This window comes from Leguminivora glycinivorella, chromosome 8, assembly GCF_023078275.1.
Source record: "Leguminivora glycinivorella isolate SPB_JAAS2020 chromosome 8, LegGlyc_1.1, whole genome shotgun sequence".
Lineage (NCBI taxonomy): Eukaryota > Metazoa > Arthropoda > Insecta > Lepidoptera > Tortricidae > Leguminivora > Leguminivora glycinivorella.
In genome coordinates this window covers 6,959,794-6,981,312 of record NC_062978.1, presented here as the reverse complement: position 1 = coordinate 6,981,312, position 21,519 = coordinate 6,959,794, and the positions used below count along the sequence as shown (strand labels likewise).

Below are 21,519 nucleotides of genomic sequence, written 5' to 3'. Positions count from 1 at the left end.
CTTCTTGTAAACTAAGAATTTTGCTTCCAGAGGAGACTTTTAGGATGTGTTACAGGCCTTAGCCGTTGGAGTTGAAAATGTTTATCTTGGCAATTTTTTTCAAAGCCGTCCACCCCACTTTTTTGTAACATGGGTATTTTTTACGCGATTCATACTCAGAATCGCGATGTCTTTCGATCCTGATAGGAGAAAAAAAAAGTCCCAAGATTTCCATACATTTTTTTTATACCACGTCGGTGGCAAACACGTATACGGCCCGCCTGATGGAAAGCGGTCACCGCAACCTGTATATATTTTTCAAACCTTCCATTCCGTTACCACCATACAAAATGTATGAAAAAATGGCGTGGGAAAAAAATCTTAGGGCACTTTTTCTCCTATTAGGATTGAAAGAGCTCGCAAATCTGAGTGGAAACCACATAAAAATTTCCAAATCCAAAAAAAGTGGACAACTTTGAAAAAAATGGCCCATCTAATTGAGCCCCTTTCTTTCAAAGGGCGCGGCAGCGTTTTTCCAAGGTCTATGCCCTTCAGGTACCCTATGCATTATTGCTACAGGAAAATCCCCCGACGAGACGAGTTAATATCAACTTTCTTTACTAATTAGTAGCGTTCGATTTAGATTAAGTATAGTACCTACCTAATAAAACTGATTCCACAAAATATATCTAGTTATATCCTTTACCGGCCCAGAGGTTTATAAAAAGGACTGTCGCATTCTAATTTATGTTGAAAACTCAAAATTGGTTTTGACGTAGCAAGTTTGATTGTGTGGGCTGCTAGAGAATGTAATTAATGTAGATACAATATTTTTTTTGTAGAAATATGATTTGAAGTCAAGTTGGAGTACTTAATTCTCTGTAGCATTTATGTAGTTAGATTTAGGACCGGTTGCATCAAACCATCTGTCATTGTCAAAGCGTTCGTTAAATTTTATTGTATGGGAAGTTCCATAGACGTCTGTTGCGTAACGATGATGTGTCTGTCAAATGTGGTTGATGCAACTGGCCCTTAATGATGGTTTTATAGTAGTCCGTATAGGGAAGAAAATTAAAATTGTAAGCATATATGTAGTTTTGCGTGTAGTTCTGATATAGGTACGTGTTTAAGATGTCGATGTCTAATTAGTTTATCATATATTTAGGTTTGAACTATCGTTTGTAAATGAACTATTTTTTTCTCCCCAGTCCGTGTTTCCAGCAAAAAAAATTTATCCAATTGATGTCTCGTCTTGTGTCGAAATATGAAATATGAGTGAAATAACTGTATGAATTTAAATTATATGAAATACCAGCTTCTTCCAGCGGCTTTGTCTGCATGGAATATCGATGATTGATAGAGTATTTCTTTCGGCCTTAACACTATCTGCATACTAAATTCCAACTAATTGTAACACGCATAGCTAATATTTGATGATTCAACGCGAGACAAAACGACGAAAATTGGATGTAATATTCGTGCCAATGATATTACAATTATCGATAGGTTATACGCGCTTCAAAAATGGGGCCCTTAATGATTGAGTACCTATACTCTTAGAGGCATCTGACGCAAGCAAAAACGCTGGCAAATTTTCCACAAATGTGAGTTTTGCACCTTATTGCTGTCTGTTATGTATGTAGGTATGTATAGTAATAAGTTAAACAAGTTTGTCGGTAGCCGAAGGCGCGGTATTCGAATTTACATGTATACATGCTGCCTAGACTTCCAAAGTACTATTATTTGTTTGTTATGTCATATCTATACTTATAATATCATTGGGTTAACTTCTATTATTTTCGTTATTTTTAAAGCTAACGTCTTTTTAGCTCATATTCGCTGGGGGCGATGCGTTACGACCCAAAGTTCTTGTACGAGCTGCCGACGATTAGATCGATCAGCCGCCACGTGCAGATTCTGCCGAGCGGACAGCTGAACGAGAAAGAGTATTTCGGCGAACGGCGGTCTGTTGGTAAAGGTGTTCACTAGTTTTAGACCCCGAGGGTTTCCATTACCAATCGTCTCCTCGATGCTTCGTATTAGCGGGAGGCGATGACTGAATTTACATTTATTTACATCTTTCCGTAGCTGCCATTCCTGAACCCACCAACGAAATGGCAGCTGACTTTCACTAACGATATCTCCGTCATTTCTGAACCAATTTTGAAATCTGGATGATTCTGAAGTACTTACAGATGAGAATGATTATCAGAACGGAACTCTAACCAGGGGCGGCTCACTCTTCATCAGCAGTTCCACTGCACCAAATGTCACTGTTCTGGACGTAAGTGCATGCTGTTCTTATAAAAATACCTAAGTCACTATAAGTGTGCCGTTCAGATTTGAGGAGTTCCGTTCTGACCATCATCAGCAGTTCCACTGCACCAAATGTCACTGTTCCGTACGTAAATGCATGCTGTTCCTTTAAAAACACAAAAATCACCATATTTCAGATTTGAGGAGTTCCCTCGATTTCTCCAGGATCCCATCATCAGAACTGGGTTCTGAGAAAAATGGGACCAATCTGTATGCATATACATTCAATCAAAAAAAAAATTTTTCAAAATCGGTCCAGTAACGACGGAGATATCGAGGAACAAACATTAAAAAAAAAATACAGACGAATTGAAAACCCCTTCCTTTGAGATTTATTTATTTATTTATTTATTTATTTAAACTTTATTGCACAGTAAAAAAAATGTACAAAAGGCGAACTTAATACCAAAAGGCATTCTCTACCAGCTAACCTTTGGGCCAAACAGAGATCAATAAGAGCAGAGATTTGGAAGGCGGTTAAAAATAGTGAAACAACGGCAGAAGATATATACGAACGGTTGTTGCTGTTTGTCTGAGCGTATTTTACATATCAATTGTTTTTTCTTTTCCCTCCAAATCCTTGAATTTTCCTTTCCTGCGCTATTTTTGACACTTTGGTAATAGGCCTTGCTAGTTTTTAGGTATACATATTACAACCGCTACAGTTTAAAACGACAAATTGTAATTGAAGGAAGCTTTTTCGGAATCCGCCTGTTCTGAGATGCGTTAATGTTGTAGAATGAACTTTTTTAACACAGTCAAGTGTAGAAATATGTTAAAAAATTGTTTCAAATCAGTTATAGCTCGGAACGAAATCGCTGAGAGCCATATTTTTGAGTAATTGTTATACACCCGTTATTTTTACACTTGACTCGATAATACCGACTAAAGATTCTCAACAGAACTAAGTAAATAAGCATTTTTTTTTTCACAATTCTTAAACCATAAGATGTGACCCTAAAATTTCCCCTAAACTTGTCTTCCAGCATCCACAACAGCGCCTTCAAGTCGATGACAGAAGCGGTCCGCGAGAGCGAGATCAAGCACCGCGACCCTACGGACTTGCTCGACCAGCCGAGGCACTCGTGAGTACCTCCACACTTCACTATTCGAGAATATTCCCCTAAAAGCCGCTTAGGCCGGTTTTAGTGTCACGCGGACCGATCTCGCAAAGCGATCCGCACCGGACTAATGTATTAAGTTCAGGAAGCGTTAGAGTAAAGCGGACGACAACATCAACTTCATATAAATTGGTCGTGCAGATCGCTCCGCGCGGTCGGTCCGCGTGACACTAAGGGCCTAAGGGTGTAAGCCCTTAAACCAGTCTTACACAGTTGGCAACTAAATACGAATAAACTCAGGCCGCGCGACTGGTACAGGTTAATTCACAAGATTTGACCCGAATAGAATTGTGATGTGGGGACTAAAGGACAACTCGCTTGTATGAGATATAGGTTTATTGTGCTTAAGATTACAGTGTGCGACAACTTAAAGACTGTATCGTTAAGTATGAAGACAACTTTGAGTAGCCGTATTTATTTGCTATTATATTTTTTTCTTATAACAAGCCATGGGCTTAATAACGCACATAATGAGGTACACATTTTGTCCTAGAAACTCGACGTAAAGCATATGGTTTAGACAGTATTGACTTAATCCTCCCGAGTACCAATTACGATTCCGGACAAATGCTACTAGAAAATTCACAAAGTGCGTAAAAGACGATACGATTGCGAAAAAAAATTGTATGGTGCGAACCTCAACGACACATGATCCACAAAGCAGAATATCTGGACATAGTCTAGCCACTGTTATTTAAAAAAAATATAGTTCAGGATCTGTGTATGGCGGCCATTTAGAGAATGTGGCATGGTCCTTACTCTAACTCCGACTTTGATGTCGAATTTGACTATCATACATTGTTTATATCGATCTGGTTTAAGCACTGTTCAAACACCATGAATGTCAATTAGACTTTGGCCTATGGCTAATTTTTTTATCTGTTTCTCTCATCCTGCTAGCATCAAAAATTTACGGCAATCCGGAACGTTGCTCAAAATTGCGTTTTTTTAAATTATATAAATTCGTCGCATTTATTCTACAAGTACCCAATTGGAAAAACCATGAAGAGGACTCTTAAAGAATATATTTTGGCAGCATATTAACCTTTGTTTGTTGAAATCGTACAAAGAGTCATTGAAATATTCTCAAATTAAGCCAGATAGGGGTTGTCCGAAATTTATTTGCTAGACCTTAATGAAAGTACCATAAAGTCCCTAAAATAAAAAAAATATCAGACCTTCTTATATCAAATAGTACTTACCAATACCTTAAGATCATACTCTCGGAACATAATAATACAAAATTATGCACATGTCAACATTTAGACGAGGTTTGTTTTGTCCTTATACTTAACGATACAGTCCTTATATAGCATGGTTAGGAGTAGTAGTGTGAGTGTGGCCTGTCACACTACATCTCCCTCCTCATGGAAAAAAAGATTAATTATTTGTTGAAATTAATCTTTTTTTTTTTTACTGTAATTCTAATATCGATCTTATTAATGAAAAGACAGAAAAATGCCATTTAAAACATTTAACATAAAACGCAATAAAAAATCATAAGTATCTATAAATGTAGTTCATGGACATTCTCAAAAGGCATAAGCATCACTACTGAAATAAGATAACATTGATGATAATCTAAAGTAAACACGTTTATATTCCCACAGTTGAACTAACCTAGAATACAAAGGCAACTCGCACGTACAGTTGTACATATTACTTATCAGAAAATTAACAGAAAAAATAACATTACAAGGATGGTAATTACGCATAAACTAAAAAATAAATTCTGCGCGTTGTGAAAACGAAATGGAACTTAAATTTAAAACACGTTGATAATGTAAAAAAACCTTAACCAATTCAGTTTCAAAATTATAGCTAAAATTCAAAATAATAATTAAAATAATATGAAAATATAGATAAAATATATTTAATATATCCTTACAAAAGGCACAAAAAAATCATATTGAATTACGTAGCATACGTAGTGTATACGTGAATACAATACGTTTATTTGTCATTTTAGGTCGGTATTGCAATACGTTATTTCTGTTTTACTAGCACCACATATATACTTGCAAGTACATATTACATTTACTCAATAGACGTCTCATTTATGATATCATAACATAACATTTTATTTAATTGTGCATCTAAAGCGTGCAATACTTGGCAAGGGTACACAGCGCATTTACTTGGTCGGCCGACCTTTTATTTATTTATTTATTAGCTCAGGATACAAGTAAATTTATTTTAAGCGCGCACACATTCATTTTTTTTTACACATACAGAATGAAGTGATTGAAAATATTTGTGTGCGACAGATTAACAATAAAGTAGTGGCTCTTGACAGTTACGAATGTATGTAGTATCAAAGTGTCTTTTATTCCTTTCATGTCAGCTCTCGTGAATCGACCTGTAGCCTGGTTGCCAACCGTATAGGGACTTGTCCGAGGAAAAGGGGAGCTGGTTGGACGCAATAATATTGATATACTGACATCAGTAATTCAAAAAAATTGGATGCTTTTATTTTACCTACTGGTTTTATGGATTCTGTGTTGACTGTATTAGTTTTAGAAATATCCAATCAGTTTTCTCATTTCTTGTCTCCTAGGAAGATCCAATATTTAATTGGAGGATCTGTAACATTGGCGGAAAGTTTCATATAACGGTCGCATATTTTATTCGTTTATTTCAATAGCTATTTAAAAGTGTTTCAGATTTGAACATTCACATGTAATTTCAGATATGCATATGACTTTCGCCAATTTTATGTTATTACAAAATAGGATAAACTAGAATATGAGAAGCAGAATACAGTTCAACCACTTTTTTCATTGTATACTCTATCAGATATTATTTTTATAAAAAAACATACATGTTCAGTTGAAATAAATTACTTATGTATATATAGCCCATATATGAATGTAATTTATTTCAATTTCAATATCAAAAATTTTAGTATATTTATTTTATTAAAAACGGTTAAACTGTGCTACTTAGTTGTAAGCAGGGTGTTGGTTTCATCGTTATAGGTGGCATTTGCGCTCTCTCGGTAACTCATTGGTGGACACTACGCTCTCTAGTAGTCGTATAAACCCAATCACGTCTAAGTATAGACGTCTAGTGTCCATCAACGTGTTAAACATATACAACTCATAGTCTTAGCTCGTGTCAGGTTCTCTAAAATCCTCCTTTCTTTTCCTTTATCACATTTGCACTGGAATCAATGGACATGGATGTTTCACCCCAAACTTCACATGATTAAGGGCTCAACGACGCGCGAAATCGCATGCGATTTTATTTAAATTGCGGACGGTTGAGGTTACATACAATAATTCAACAGACCAATAAAATGTAATTAAATACGCATGCGAGTTCTCGCATCGTGCAAATGGACCCTGTCTGGTTTTGGTAACTATTCGGTTTATGGAAGAGAAACTCATACGAGCTGTGGACGAATGTAACCTATTATATTAATTATATGATATGATAGTTTGTGGAATAACAGTTTGAGAGTTTTTTTAGATATTAGCATCGTACGTGACGTGTGGCTCTAACGGAATGTTTGAATGTTTGTTTGTATGCATTGTTTGTATTTTTATACTACAAATATCAGTATGACTGAATACGTTTATATCTATACAACTTTAGTACTGAATATATGTACATATTTATCGACATTAGTGTGTATTTTATATATTTATAGTCATATATTTTATAGTTTTCTAGTCATTTACAGCATATCATTCAATATTATAATGTTTTTCATATTTATATAATCATACCTACCTATATAATATTTGTATAATATGTGTATCTGTACCTACGTATACATAACGATCATCACCCATTCCTGTAGCTGTAATATATTCACCCCCGCTCGACGATACATCCCAACTTCACATAAATAATTCACTATTTAAGTTATACATTATACTGTGATATTTTATTTTTTCACTTTAAATTTCACTTATTGATGTAACCTTTTAACTGCTCAAAACGAAAATATCCTGCAACTTTGGTAAGCATGAATGCGTACTATAAAACATTATACATGCCACTTAGACAGTAGTTAAAAGGTTATTCAGGGCTGGGATGATCGTCCGACTAGAGACCGTTGAGTGTGTAGTGCGCACGCAGTACTAGTTTTATTTTCATGTTATGTTTGGTTCGCTTTGCATCGCCCGCGGCACACAGGCTAACCCTTCAATGTCTAGCCTACATGTCGTACAGTCCCCGGTAGCCACCGTAGCTAGAATAACCCCTCCATGTGGTAGTCGTACACCACACAGTAACGTATATTGCGCAAAACACCCTGTACCGGTAGACGCGCGACGTAGCACTTTATGTAGACTACATGTAAGCTACGCATTCAAGGCGAGACGCGTGTGCGACACAGATATCATAGTCAGAAAATTTTGAATGATATTATTTTACAATTAACGTGAATACATTATTGAGCTTCTCTATCGTAGCGTGCGTTAGATTTATCAGTTATCACTGCTGTACGACTTATGATATCTGTGAGTGCGGACGGTGCACTTGGCGGGCCCGGTCTGACGCTGACGTTATGTTGGTGTGCGCCGCCAGCAAGCGGCGCGGCGCTCCGCTGGGGCTCAAGTGGCGCCGCACCGTGGCGCCCGAGGACTCGCCGACGCTGCAGAACGCCCGCGACGTTCAAAATGGCCGCCGCGCGCAAAATGGCGGCGACGGCGCGCGCGCTCGCCTCGCGCGCCCCCCGCGACCCGCGCGCGGACGAGACTCACACGTCATTTGACAGTTCACTGTCGCTTGAGACTGCCTCGAGCGCGGCACATGTTGATCATACGTGGTCATCGTACGCACGCATGAGGACCCGCGAGGCACTCCAGTGTGTAAGCGAAACAGCGCTATGCTATGCACACCGGAGCGTCGTGCAGTTCCACATCTAACGTGAAGATGCCTTAGACTCATCCAATAGTCCAGACGACGCAGCAGATTTCAATAATCCGGACAGCTATGTAGGTAATTCAGGCTAAAAACGATGAGATTCCGTTAACATAATCGAATGTTATAAATAGTAGTAAAGATAACTAGTAATTTCTCTCCGTTTAGCTTGGATATTTCAATTGATACAAACTGATCAGAACCATTTTAATAAGAATAAAGAAGAATCCCTAAGAACTACAAACTTATAGGTACATACAAAATTATGTTGCGTCGTGTGGCCATTGGATGAACGCTTCTCCTTTTCGAATACGATCCGATTAACCGTTGTACATAACGCTAAGTATTTTGTTATCGTTTAATTCGATGCGCCTATTGTATATAACACGGTACAGTATGACTGATTCCTCATTGACATTCCATCTATTTACTTCCTAATGGAAATAAGTTCCTGGATAGGCAATTATTTTTATATCAGAATGTCTAGCCTAACGATATTTTTATAATATATATTTGTATGAAAGTCTTCTCGGAATGTGATTAATGTATATTTGATTGAGGTAGATGGCGCTACCTGAGCTATGTGATAATGGAGAGCGCCGCCATTAAATGGTAAACAATAAACATTATCTAGTTGTATTTGGAACCACGTTGTGTTATCCACGAGTGCTTATGCTATGGCACCCGTACCGCCTTGGCCTGTTGACCACATTTTTACATTTATTTCTTTGAAATAAAATGTTGCTCAGTTAATAACATGATTTGAAAGAAAGAAAGAAAGAAAGAAAAAATATTTATTTGGTATAAGAACAGTATAGGTACAACACAATACAAATAGAGTGAACCGGTATACCAAATAGGATGCCGCTCAGCGTAGACCATGTCTAAGAGACACGGCACTGATTTTCAGGGCACCCATAATTAAAACTAAACTTAAAACTACTTATGACAAGATCAAAACAGACCATACATGGAACATACAGATCAATAACAGAATTTGGAGTAACGAATGGCAGTTATACGTTTTTCGGACAAAAATATGTACATTGTATACTTAATTGACCGCCAAAAAAATCAGACGTTCACTGTCTCAGATTGATGCATTTATTATTGCTTTGTATACAATGAATTGTGACATATTATGTCTAAAATTGTTATTTATTTCAATTGACATTTTAAATTTGTTTCCTATGTAAATAGGTATTCTAAAATTTCTTATGAAAGTTATGAACTAGTCTTATGAATTATGGTTTTTGTTGAATGTATTGTATAACATTATATTTTAGTAATAATTTAAAATGAATGTTAAAAGAACATATTATTTATTTCAAAGTTTTAAGTGAAAAATAATCGGTCAGTATTTTGGCTTAGGTTATGTGATAGGATTGTGTGACTTCCTGCTAAACATGGGTTTTCCAGCTCAAATGTAGTTCTAGATACGCTTCCCTACATACTTCCTTCATGAAGGTTTACAATTGCTAGCACTTAGGTTTGTCGTTTTTACAAGTGTGAAAGTGGTTCTATTATTAATAAAGTCACAAATAATCGTTTTAAATGTATTAAGTCCAGTGAAAGACATTCCAAGCCAAACTGTACCTACTGATAGTTCGCTAGTAAAGGCTTTTATTGTGCATTATTACTAGACTAAGTTCAAAATTCAAAATAATACTTACATGAATCTCTATTTGATCTAATTGAATGGATTTTACGATAACTCATGTTAAAAGTTCTTCCTTACCAGCTGTTATTTACCGAAATGAATGTAGTCTCCTTTATATATTGCTTGTATACTCTGCACATGTTACGTCTAAGTGCGTTTTCACATTATCCGATTCGATATCGGATGTCGGACCGATATCCCATACATTACAGGCGCCATCTGGGATTTTTTCTATAGAAATCCTTCCGACATCCGATATCGGATCGGATAATGTGAAAACGCACTAACGCGGGGTGCACCGTTTTCGACTATTTCCATTGACCCAAGCGAAATTGGCACACCCTCGGCACTATCCCTTGTATATTCTCCTATCTCCTATGCTCATCTCATACATTCCTTCGAAAGCTCGGAGAGAACGGGTGGAACGTACTCGTGCTTTTAGGTTATCATTATTATTGTACAAAATTTGCATTTATATCTCGGCATTGGCCTCACGGACGTGGAAGGATAAAGTTGATGAATTTATGATTTTATGAAAGCAAATAAGATGTGTATATTTAATAAAATCGAGAGTTATATTGAATTGTTTTTGTTTATGAATATGAGATTTATTGAAATGAATATATTTAAAGTACATAGTATTGCAGTAGGTAGGTAACCACACAAGGGCTCCGGCCTCGTCCAGCATTATGATGAAATGTCTGGCTACCGTTTACCACACAAGGGCTCCGGCCTCGTCCAGCATTATGATGAAATGTCTGGCTACCGTTTGCCACACAAGGGCTCCGGCCCCGTCCAGCATTATGATGAAATGTCTGGCTACCGTTTGCCACACAAGGGCTCCGGCCCCGTCCAGCATTATGATGAAATGTCTGGCTACCGTTTGCCACACAAGGGCTCCGGCCTCGTCCAGCATTATGATGAAATGTCTGGCTACCGTTTGCCACAAAAGGGCTTCGGCCTCATCCAGTACAACTGTAGTGGTGTTATCTGAGATAAATTTCAACAATTATAAGTAGACACAAACATAACAACTTCACAGTTTCACATAAACTTAAGCAGTTCAATATTCAAAACAATATAACAATATAAAAAAAGAACAATCAATTTCCTCAAATTAAAACACATTGTGAACTATATGACGGTGTCGATATTTATGACGTTTATCATGAAAGTCACTAATACTCTCACTACTACTAGATAAATGCTTTCGAGAATTACTTCTCCTTCGACTATAGCGCTCAGACGAACTTGAACGATCTCTACTTGTTTTCACGTATTATTATGGCCCACCCTGTATACGTGCGATAAAAAGAATTGTATTCAGTATAACCATTTGCACTGTGTAGGTCACCATGTATGAACGCATTATGGCCCACACTGTATATACATGATTAAAGAAAAACATTATTTATAATAGTCATGGGAACTATATGGGTCACCATTTATAAATGAATTATGGCCCACCCTGTTTGTGTGATCAAAAAAACCTTATTTATTATAGTCATGGGAACTATATGGGTCACCATGTATAAACGCATTATGACCCACCCCGTATATGTGTGATTAACAATTTGTATCAGATTGTTTGGTTGTACTAAAATTTTATTTGACGGGTATAGATTTATTTTAAACTACTTGATGTTAAATCAATTTAACCCTTAGGTACCGCATGCAATAGTTCGTTTATCATTATACATTTATATATATATATTTTTTTAATGCAGTTTTGAGAATTTAATAATGTGTAATACCAACAATATGGGTCGACCCGTGGACCGTAGGAATGTGGACATCCAATTTAATAAAGATGGACGAAAACATTATGTATAAGTGAAGTTGTTCTGTCTTTGTTTTATTAGAATCTTAATGTCAGAATGTAAAATATATTATTTTTTTGTTATTGTTTTGAGTTGAGGATGATAAAACCCAATAAGCACTAGTTATTGAATGTAGTTAGTATAATAAGTACTTGATCAGTTTAATCCACTAAAATATTCTGATGAATAATTCGTAAGTATAACTAGTCACTTTTATTTTAGTTCTATATAAACGTTAAATGTAAAAATTCCTATATATAGAAATAAGTAAATAAATAAAAACTAAAACTAAAAGTCCCTGCGGTAAGGTGTCGCAGGCGCTGGCTACATTACCTCGCTGGACTGTCAAACTGATCCGTATATATTACATGATAATGTCATAAGCTTTTGGCAGAATCACTTAATTGAAACTGTGTGAAGCCACCATTAACAAAACCAAATCAATAACCAACGAGTAAGCCACTTTCCCGCTATGCTACTGTTTGTAATGGATTGTCTTGCTATATTCCTTCATCTCAAATACTATTTAGGATTTGAAAAATTGTACACTAGCATCTTGACTTCTTGAGGTAGCAATTGCAAGCAAAATTTCATTAGCCCAAATTGGCCCGTTGAATAACCGGATTTCATAAGAACTTATTTATCATTATTGTATTTTTATTATGAAATCATAACAATTTAACCGAAATATATGCTAAAACCCTATAAATATGAGCTCTATATGCAGCTCTAAAGTTTTTGTAATGACAGTTAAGTAGATAATGTACGCTTGGCACATTGTGCAGGCTACTATGCAGATACAGTTTTTATTATCTATTACAACTCAGAGGACTTCATATTGAACATTTTATTCAAATCGACAACTTACATAGCCAACAAGTCTTTCAACCGTCCATCTAGCATTTATTAGAATATTAAATATACATTATTACTGTATCGGCGAATTCTTGAAATAGGTTTAAACAACGTAACTTTTCATTTGAATTTAGCCTTACTTTGATAGGAGCTACAGAGATAAAAACAGCCTAGTTAGAATACTACTGTAAAGTATATTAGACCTTTTTTAGGATATAAATAAAAAAATATCTTGAGCTGTCATAGCGTTGGTTTTCAGGGCAAACAGAAACTTGCATTGATAGGAAAAGAAAATAGGAAAGGTATTTTTATTTCACAACATTCATAACCCTAATTATGTCGTCCGTGAGCCCTTGCCCGGCGCCCCACATTCCATCACGGTGTTGTTAGATTTAATACCCATCATCTATAAGTATTGTAAATAAATATAAGAAAGCGTTTTTGCTATTGTTTGTAATGATGACTATTTATTTTAACTTAAATAAAGTTTTCAAACTTGATTCCGACTTGTGTATTGAATATTATGGCCAGCTGGTGCACAGCTTTTTTCTAAAATATTTATGTGAATTCATTTTTAAAAGTTGTGCAAATGTTGACAATATTTTGAACTGGTTATTGATGCGAAACTCATGATGATCCATTTGTTTCTTTTCAATAATTAGTGTTAGTAATGTTGCTAGTTTATATTTTCTCATGGTAATGTTGAAACATGTTTACTTTGGCTATAAAAGTAATGAGTAGAAAGGAGAAAAATGACGACATAAGGGGAAAAGCGCATTGGATGAAAAATTGATTAAGCTTACATTAACATTTGCAAAAATATATGCTTCTTGATTTTAAATCTATTACGTTGCAAATGTTTTTATCGGGCAAAGGTTATTTTGTTTTTATTAAGCTACCTACATAGTATTTTGCTTAGGCAGGTTGAGCTTTTCTTATTAGTTTCCTACTAAACTAGCTGTTTACTTGAAATCGTCATCTTCCTCCGTCACAAAATTCGTGACAAGCAAGCTAACAAGGTAAAACGTATGTTTGGCATGCGTGAGGCATGGGGTGCCATGGGGCACTTGGCATGAAGTGCCACGGGGCACTGTTCTTGGCACGGAATGCCACAAAGCATTCTAAGCATGGTGTGCCCCTGGCTCTCTTGGCATGGAGTGGACTAACTATGGTGTTACAGCGCGGCGGACACGCGGCACGCCTTGGTCAGACTGGCGCAGTGTAAGTACTCAAGTACCCTGTTTCCCCCCAAAATTGACTCCATAACCAGCGATTAAGAGTTTCATCATCGTACACAACAGTATAATGGCAGAACGGAACGGTTACAGTCAATTTTGGTTGAGAACGGTATCAACTAGAAAGTTTGCTTGCATGGCCTTTAGCATGCTGCTTTTATTACCATGCATCACGCTTTTTATATATGTATTGAGGTGGTGGGTTGTCCCTTATGGGAATATCACCTCCAAATAAGATTGGGAGGCTGGTTTAGGAAATTTTACTATACGTTTTGGTTCATATGTAACGCAAGTCTACAAATCACTAAGTACTTGTTAAGGTTCCAAGAAGTTATATTTAAAATTATCATAAAACTGATTGTTACGTGTGAATCAACGACGACTATACAATCTGCACATGAATCCTCAGGAATCGAATCTCCCTTGAGCCCTTTTCAGTTCGTAATTCCTCAGGATTCGTGCGCGAGTAGCGTCCTAAACCGTTGTGACTCTGTCTGGGTCAATCCAAGCGTAAGCCTGGCGTTAGCGAGTTGAACGAACCAGTATTTAGGGAAAAACTTTTGCACCTGGTGGCCGAGCCGAAATGACAGAAAATCCATTTTGCCTTCGCAAGTGGGAGCCACGGATCTCTGAGCGTGTACCTTGGCCCTTTTCTAATTTATCACGCCTCCACGATAATCATTTATCGTCACTGTACAGCAGGAGGAAAAATATGTGCTGTTTTTTTACAGTGCCGTTGACGATACCGTTGGCGTCTTCGACAGTATAAAAAACTGTGTAGATTTTGTTTTCCTCCTGTGTTCGGACTTTAAATCGCAAATGTTAACGATACGTAATAAATACTGCAGTCAAAATTGTTGATTTCGTGTAAGCGTGCACGCTCAGAGTTTGGTGGTGGCTCGCTCAACTCGCTCGCTATGCTCGCGCACTGACGTTCGGCTCGACTTGGCAGCCTCACGGAAACGGCGCGGCTGCTCCAGAACGTGCGCAGCGTCTTCAGCCGCCGCACCACGCGCGTCAACCTCGAGCTTGAGCTGTCCCGTGAGTATCGCTCTAACGGCCCTTCCATCTGGTAACAATACTCGACACAAGCTAAATCTGCACAGGTTTGGACGCGACAAACGGAAGCCATAATACGCGTCATACACTTTGTCGTTACAAAGTCTAGGCAGAGTAAAATTTTACGCACTAAATATGAGCGGATTTGGTCAGAAGTTTAGAACATCGATTGAAATCTCAGTGTTAGTATAGAAAGATAACACTAGGAACTAAATTGATACCTATATGATAAGCATTTCACCAATACTATTCACTATCGAACACTTATTTTTAATACTTTTTAAATTAGAAAACTAGGCAGCGTATTTGCAAAAAGTATAACTATACTGAATCAACGTTCAAATAAATAAAACACATTCCCGTATTGTATTAGATGGAAGAGCCTATTAGAGCCATGTGAACACTGCACGCAACGCGACATAGTGCGCACTCGCATAGTACACGTTTGAACATAGATTGTTACAGCGCCCTCTGTGAGCTGTGCACGGAAGCTGCGATCACAAGTAGATCGCTTCAGATTCGATCAGCCATTTTAATTTATACCTACCTATCAGTATTTTATCAGTCGATTTTACATGTTTAAACACTTCACATCAAAATTGTTGAATACAGTTACCTCCATAGCATTGGCCTTGGATTCATTGAGGTATGATTTCAAAATTATAACACGTTTTCTTGAAAAATCGTCACGGAGAGATTAGACATTCCACCAATTTAACCTCATAATTTTCTTTACATTGTACATAATCATGTGTCTGACTTGCGTTGCTGCATTAGTTAGGAGTGATGATTGGTTCAGATATCCGTGGCAAGAAAATTAGGATTTTCACCTAACTTAAAGTTATCTTAGGTATAATTAGGTGAATATCCTCAATGTAATGGGGTAAGACAAAAGGTAATAGAACCAATTCTTTTCATAAAAATCGACATATCGTCTCTAACAACAGCTGCTAATCATTGAAATTGCATACATTGTACCTAGATATACTTAATCCTTATTGAAGACTCCGGCAGTACCCCCAGTAGTTAGATTAAATTGTTAGTTAAATTTGGATAGCTAACTAAACTGTAAAATTGGTCAATTTGTCTTACCTCATGTGAGCCCGTAGACAGGATGACAATTTTGTACTTACCTTTATTTCCATACAAAAAAATATAACAAGTTTGCACCGTGTAAGTATACAAATTTTCACTTGGCTGGGCTGTTTCCTGCCACAGTTATCTGGGCGGAGTGTAACCTTTTGTGGCCGGCAGATGGGTTCGCATTCTCGCAAGAGGAGGGCGGGAGCGTGTCGCAGTCGGACGTCATTCGCGCGTACGACACCCGGCAGCCGAGGGCGAGGCGCTCCTGAAGCTCGGCGTGGCAGGCGCGCCGCTGAACTGCCGCGAGGCAGGCGTGTCACTGCTGACTTGCCGCGCAGATACGCCTCTACACGCGCGCGAGGCAGATGCGTCACTGCTGCCATGCCTCGCAGACTCCGCGCCGCTACACCGCGAGGCAACCCACAGCTGACGCCCCGAGCGGCACACGCCGCGACACCTCGTACAAACTCTGTTGCCGTTCCACAAGACAAATATCTATGTTTCCAGTTTACGTTTTCTAGCTATTTTAAGATTGTTCTAGGTTAGGATTGAAGTTTTCTGGAAATACCTATTATTTTTTAAACAAAATATTATTACAGAACTCTAGACCCAGTGAACCCCATTAGAAATGATTTCATAACGATTTCGGTAAATATTTATTTATGCGACAAGAGAGTAAAGTCAGCTTTTGCTGTGGGTTTAAACTGATAAAAGAAATCCATTCCTGTTTTCATTCCCGTTCCAATCCCTGTCAGGTATTGCCCGATTCTTGTTCTCGTACCGCTTCTTGTTTTCATTTTCATTTCAGTTCCCGATGTCATTCCCTTCCGTCCAATTCCCTTCCCATCCCATTCCTGTACACGCCCCATTCCCGTTCCTGTTGCTATCCAATCTTTGTTCCTGCTCCCTTTGTTTTCCATAATTTCCTTTACCGTTGTCGGTCCCTTCCGTCCCATTCCCTTCCTATCCTATTCCTGTTCACGTCCCGTTCCTGTTGTTGCACGAACTTTGTTGTTCCCATTCCCTTTTCTCCCTTGGTTTTTCATTATCATTTCACGTTCACGTTGTCATTCCCTTCCGTCCCACTCCCTTCCTTCCCATACCCTGCCTTTCTTTCATTCCTTACATTTTTTAAATTTCGTCGCAATCAAACCAGTATGTATTATTATTTAAAACTGCATGGTCCGTATTATGTTCAGTATACTACTTCAGTATACATGGTCATTATATGTCACGCTAACAGCAAAACCGTATTTTGCTCACTGAAGGCATTTCTTTTTGACCGTAGGTATTAAAATTCTAGATTATTGAAATTGGATACATAGTTGATTGATATTAAGAAAATGTATTGGATAACGTGTCACAATCCCTGTTATATTTTTTACACAGTAGCTACCTAATAACTATTTATGTATTTATGGAACTGTACACTGTACTTAAAGGTGCGTTTGTATAAGAGATGTATTTTATGTAGGATAGTGTTTTAAGTGTCCGTGCGCGCTATGAGTGGAATTCAAATTTAAAATTACCTTAAATTACCTTCAGTGTGATTCTTTTGCAGAATGTACAAGCGGGCCTGAGAAGCACTGCGAGCTGCGAGTAATATCAAAACCAAATCTGATTTTAAAGTTTGAATTCCACCCTAGATCGCGCGGAGGTGGGCGGTGGGCGCCAGTTAACCGCCCGCAAATGTACAGATGTAGTCCGAAAAGAGTTGCCTTCGTATTGTTACGGAAACATACGAACGTACGAGTCTCAGTACAAGATGTACTGACATTGACTGAACTATAGGGATGTACCGACTATTGATTTGGCCGACTAGGCCGACTACCGACTAGTCGGCGCTTGGGTGGCCGATTAGTCGGCCGACTAGTCGGCCAGTCGGCCAAAATATAATTTTCGACTAAATTCACATTTTGAATGTCATTTTTGGTTCTTCATTCGCGGTTTTCATGATTTTTACAGGTTTTAAGGTTCATGCCAATATTTATATACATTTTCCATTTTTAACAACCGGCTTGGCTTAGTGGATAGTGATCCTGCCTATGAAACCTATAATCCTAGGTAGGTACAGATATTTGTTGTCTTGACAAAGAAAGGAATTACCTACGAATAGGTACATAATACAACCATAATTTTCAGCTGATATTTAGTTTTGTACTGTTTTCTATTACTAATGAAGTGCCGACTAATCGGCCTTTTTTGCCGACTAGTCGCCGACTGATCGCCGACTAGGAATGTGGCCGGATAGTCGGCTTTCCCGACTAGTCGGCGACTAGTCGGTACATCCCTACTGAACTAGCATGACAAATACGAACGTTTCCGAAGGAAACCCTTTTTGCACTACATCTGTACCAAAATATTCACTTTGTTGAATATTGAATATGCTTTTCAAACAATAAATTAAAAGCACGCATAATATTATATTTGTCGGCATAATATTATACGCTTATCATATTATGGAATATCAGCCTAAGTTTATCGATTTAAGTTTTCGTTGGGTCATTCACAGATTTAATGTTCCAAAAGGTAAAATTGTCTCCTATTTAGACACATTAATGATGCAAACTTCAATATCTTTTAATATTCGGTAGGTACCCAAAATTACTTACAATCATTTTTGAGCAATGAAAGTAAATATGTCATTATTTACAAATTCTCTTTGTCATTGAGTAGATATTTGTTTTGTCTGTGTAAATGTGTATGACCCAGATGAATACAAGTGATTTTTACTGCTGCCTAAAAAATAATCAATGATTTCAATATTAAATATGTATAACATTGAAATCATTGATTTTTTTTTTTATTAATCAAATCTCTAGGTGCGATAATAATTGATCATATATATTACTAAAGGAAATATTGAAAGTTCACACTTCCGCCAGGACTTGAACTCGAGGCCTTACCGGGCTACCTGATATTAACCATCCGACGCATGGAAGCTTCTGGTAGGCTTCCATAGGTCAATTGTTTAAAAAGATTGGACAGGTGCCCTAATAAGGGTACAGGTTCGAGTCCTGTCGAAAGCAGTTCTTTTATTTATTTATTCTATACTATAAAAATTGCATTTTTGGCCAAAAAATATTTTAAGAGATTTGCTTTAACTCTCATAGATCTGTCAGACTGTTTTGCATGTTCGTTGTGTTGTACATATTCACAATTAACTTTAAAAACCGACGTTTCAGAATTATATTCACACACTTGCAGTAACATAGGTATCATCATACTAATATTATAAATGGGAAAGTGTGTGTGTGTCTGTTTGTTTGTCCGTCTTTCACGGCGAAACGGAGCTACGAATTGACGTGATTTTTTAAGTGGAGATAGTTGAAGGGATGGAGTGACAAATGCTACTTTTTGTCTCTTTCTAACGCGAGCGAAGCCGCGGGCAAAAGATGTTTATAATCATATAATGTAAAATCGTCGGCTTGTAGAGATATTTGTGAATTTGACCGTACAAGTAAAGGTACCTATACAATATAATTATGCTTTATTGTTATGAGTACAATCATTGTACAGTTCTTTTTCTAACTGTTTTAAGAGTGATCTACTATTAATTGTTGTTAATATTTTACTAATTTATTGAAATGCTTTAACTGTATGGTGTAGTACAAGATACTTAGATAATTAATGTGAGAGGGCCTATTTTGTTCTGATTTACTTCGACAAATCTGGAATATAATATGTATTTTGGTGTATTGTAACAATTTATAAGTCGCTGCTTTTATTAATGTAATTCAAAGTATTTATTCTTGTATAAGGTATTTTGGCCCTTAGTAGAGTATCTACAGGTGAAAGTAGTATTTTAAAAGTCGGTTCCACCGGCCACCGAACAATGCGAGTTTCTGTCAACAACCATCACAAAAGACAAGACGGAAAGGTGGCCGGTTCACAGTGGCCAAGCATCTGATAAGAACGAAAAGGGTTCTATAAAATTGCCAATGTATTAGTAATGACAAAGTGCAACGATGTTATATACACATTACAGGGAGCCTGGCCTGTATCCTCTGCCGCCTTTTCTATTGCATGATTCACTGTTTTCAATCTTTCGAGCACGAACTTTAGAAAACTATCGATCCTCTGCAAATATTAGTCTGTTAGATATTCCCCACCTAAATTGATTCATATAGCCTTTCAAATTAAAATTTAAAATAACGACTAAATAAAGTAATCGAATATTAGAGTGATACAATTGTTTGGCACTTTAGATTCTGTCGGACTTAGTGCACTGCGTTTTACTGTAGCGTCGAGAGCCAGCGAGGATCACTAATACTGAAATTATTGTGATATGTAAACTTGCGAAGCTAAAATTTTCAGAGTCTTTACAAAGTCGACTGCTAGTGATTTTTGGACGACTTACAATACTAATAATAATAATATTTATCATATTACTATACTATATTATACATACATACCTCTAACAGTTTATTATTGTTAACTGTTATCTTGGATAAGAAACGAGACGACGGGACGCGAGGCTTCACTCGGGACTTTGAGGCCGATTCCAAATATAAAATATATCTAAAAAGTTATCAATATTTTGATATTCTCCCACCAATAGGCACGTAAATGACGCCCAGGTGCGAATGATTACTAACAACAGATAACTGCGAGTTCGGTTCTTAAAGTTTAATTTCTTGAAGTCTTACATCGGAATCGATTCAGTCATTACTCATTAGATACGTCTCTAGGTGTCTGATGACAGTGATGACCTTTGCTAATAATTAATGATTTTCCACCACACCAATTGGTAAAGGCTTTCTTTGCTATTCAAAAACAGATAGCAAAATTGCATTTTATCCACAAGGGGGCAAAGTAATTTCATACAAATTTTAACTCGACGTCTTAATCTGGCTGCTAGATTTTACCTATAAATGATGATTTTGAATCATAAATATTGAATAAATTGATGGATTTCATTTATTTTGATGTTTTATAGTCAGTATTTTGTTCGTGTTGGTGAGGTGTGGTGAGGTGAAAAATTTTGTGTTTCACTCGGTGGCAAAGTTTGTTTAACCTTCGTGCCTTGATACCCTCGCAACGCTCAAGATTCCACTTTTTGGAATCTTTCGCTTACTCAGGTATCAATATTAGCACATGCGGTTAAACAACTACTTTGCCCCCTTGTAAAACAAATAACTATTGCTCATTTTCCCCAAGTAATTACCTAATAGTCTAGGTTCTGACACTACATAATTGAATAACTGTAATCATTATTGTCAATGGAGGACATGGCGGTATTAGCCACCCTCTCTTTTGAGCTGCGCCCTTTTAGGTACTATCAGCAGCAAAAGTGCATAGGTGTATTACCTACCAGCCACATTTGACACGTTACATACATTACATGATGTACGTGTGATGTACCTACCTATTGTGTGTTCGTAAATTCTTTAACAAAATCTATTCGCCGCATTTATTTCCTTTGGTCCTGGCGGTGACTTATGAAAACTTGATATTTTGGGACCAATGTGGATTGTGGACGTCAATTCCTGATTGTTGTTGAAACAATGTGATACCGT

The 21,519-nt window shown here is 37.2% G+C and overlaps 1 protein-coding gene across 5 annotated transcripts in view; it reads left to right on the top strand.

Annotated features, from left to right (window-relative positions):
* LOC125229235 (probable phospholipid-transporting ATPase IA) overlaps positions 1–17,782 on the top strand; it is a 144,610-nt gene extending 126,828 nt beyond the window's left edge. For 3 of the 5 annotated variants that reach the window (XM_048134043.1, XM_048134041.1, XM_048134044.1), the window contains exons 22-23: positions 3,282–3,380; positions 7,953–9,049. In XM_048134043.1, the coding sequence (XP_047990000.1) occupies positions 3,282–3,380; positions 7,953–8,139 (286 nt within the window). In that variant the 3' untranslated portion in view covers positions 8,140–9,049. Of the gene's footprint in view, positions 1–3,281; positions 3,381–7,952; positions 9,050–13,803; positions 13,845–14,810; positions 14,900–16,171 lie in introns of those variants that run through there. The other 2 variants (XM_048134042.1, XM_048134045.1) reach the window with 2 other exon arrangements.
* Positions 17,783–21,519: the final 3,737 nt, after the last annotated feature.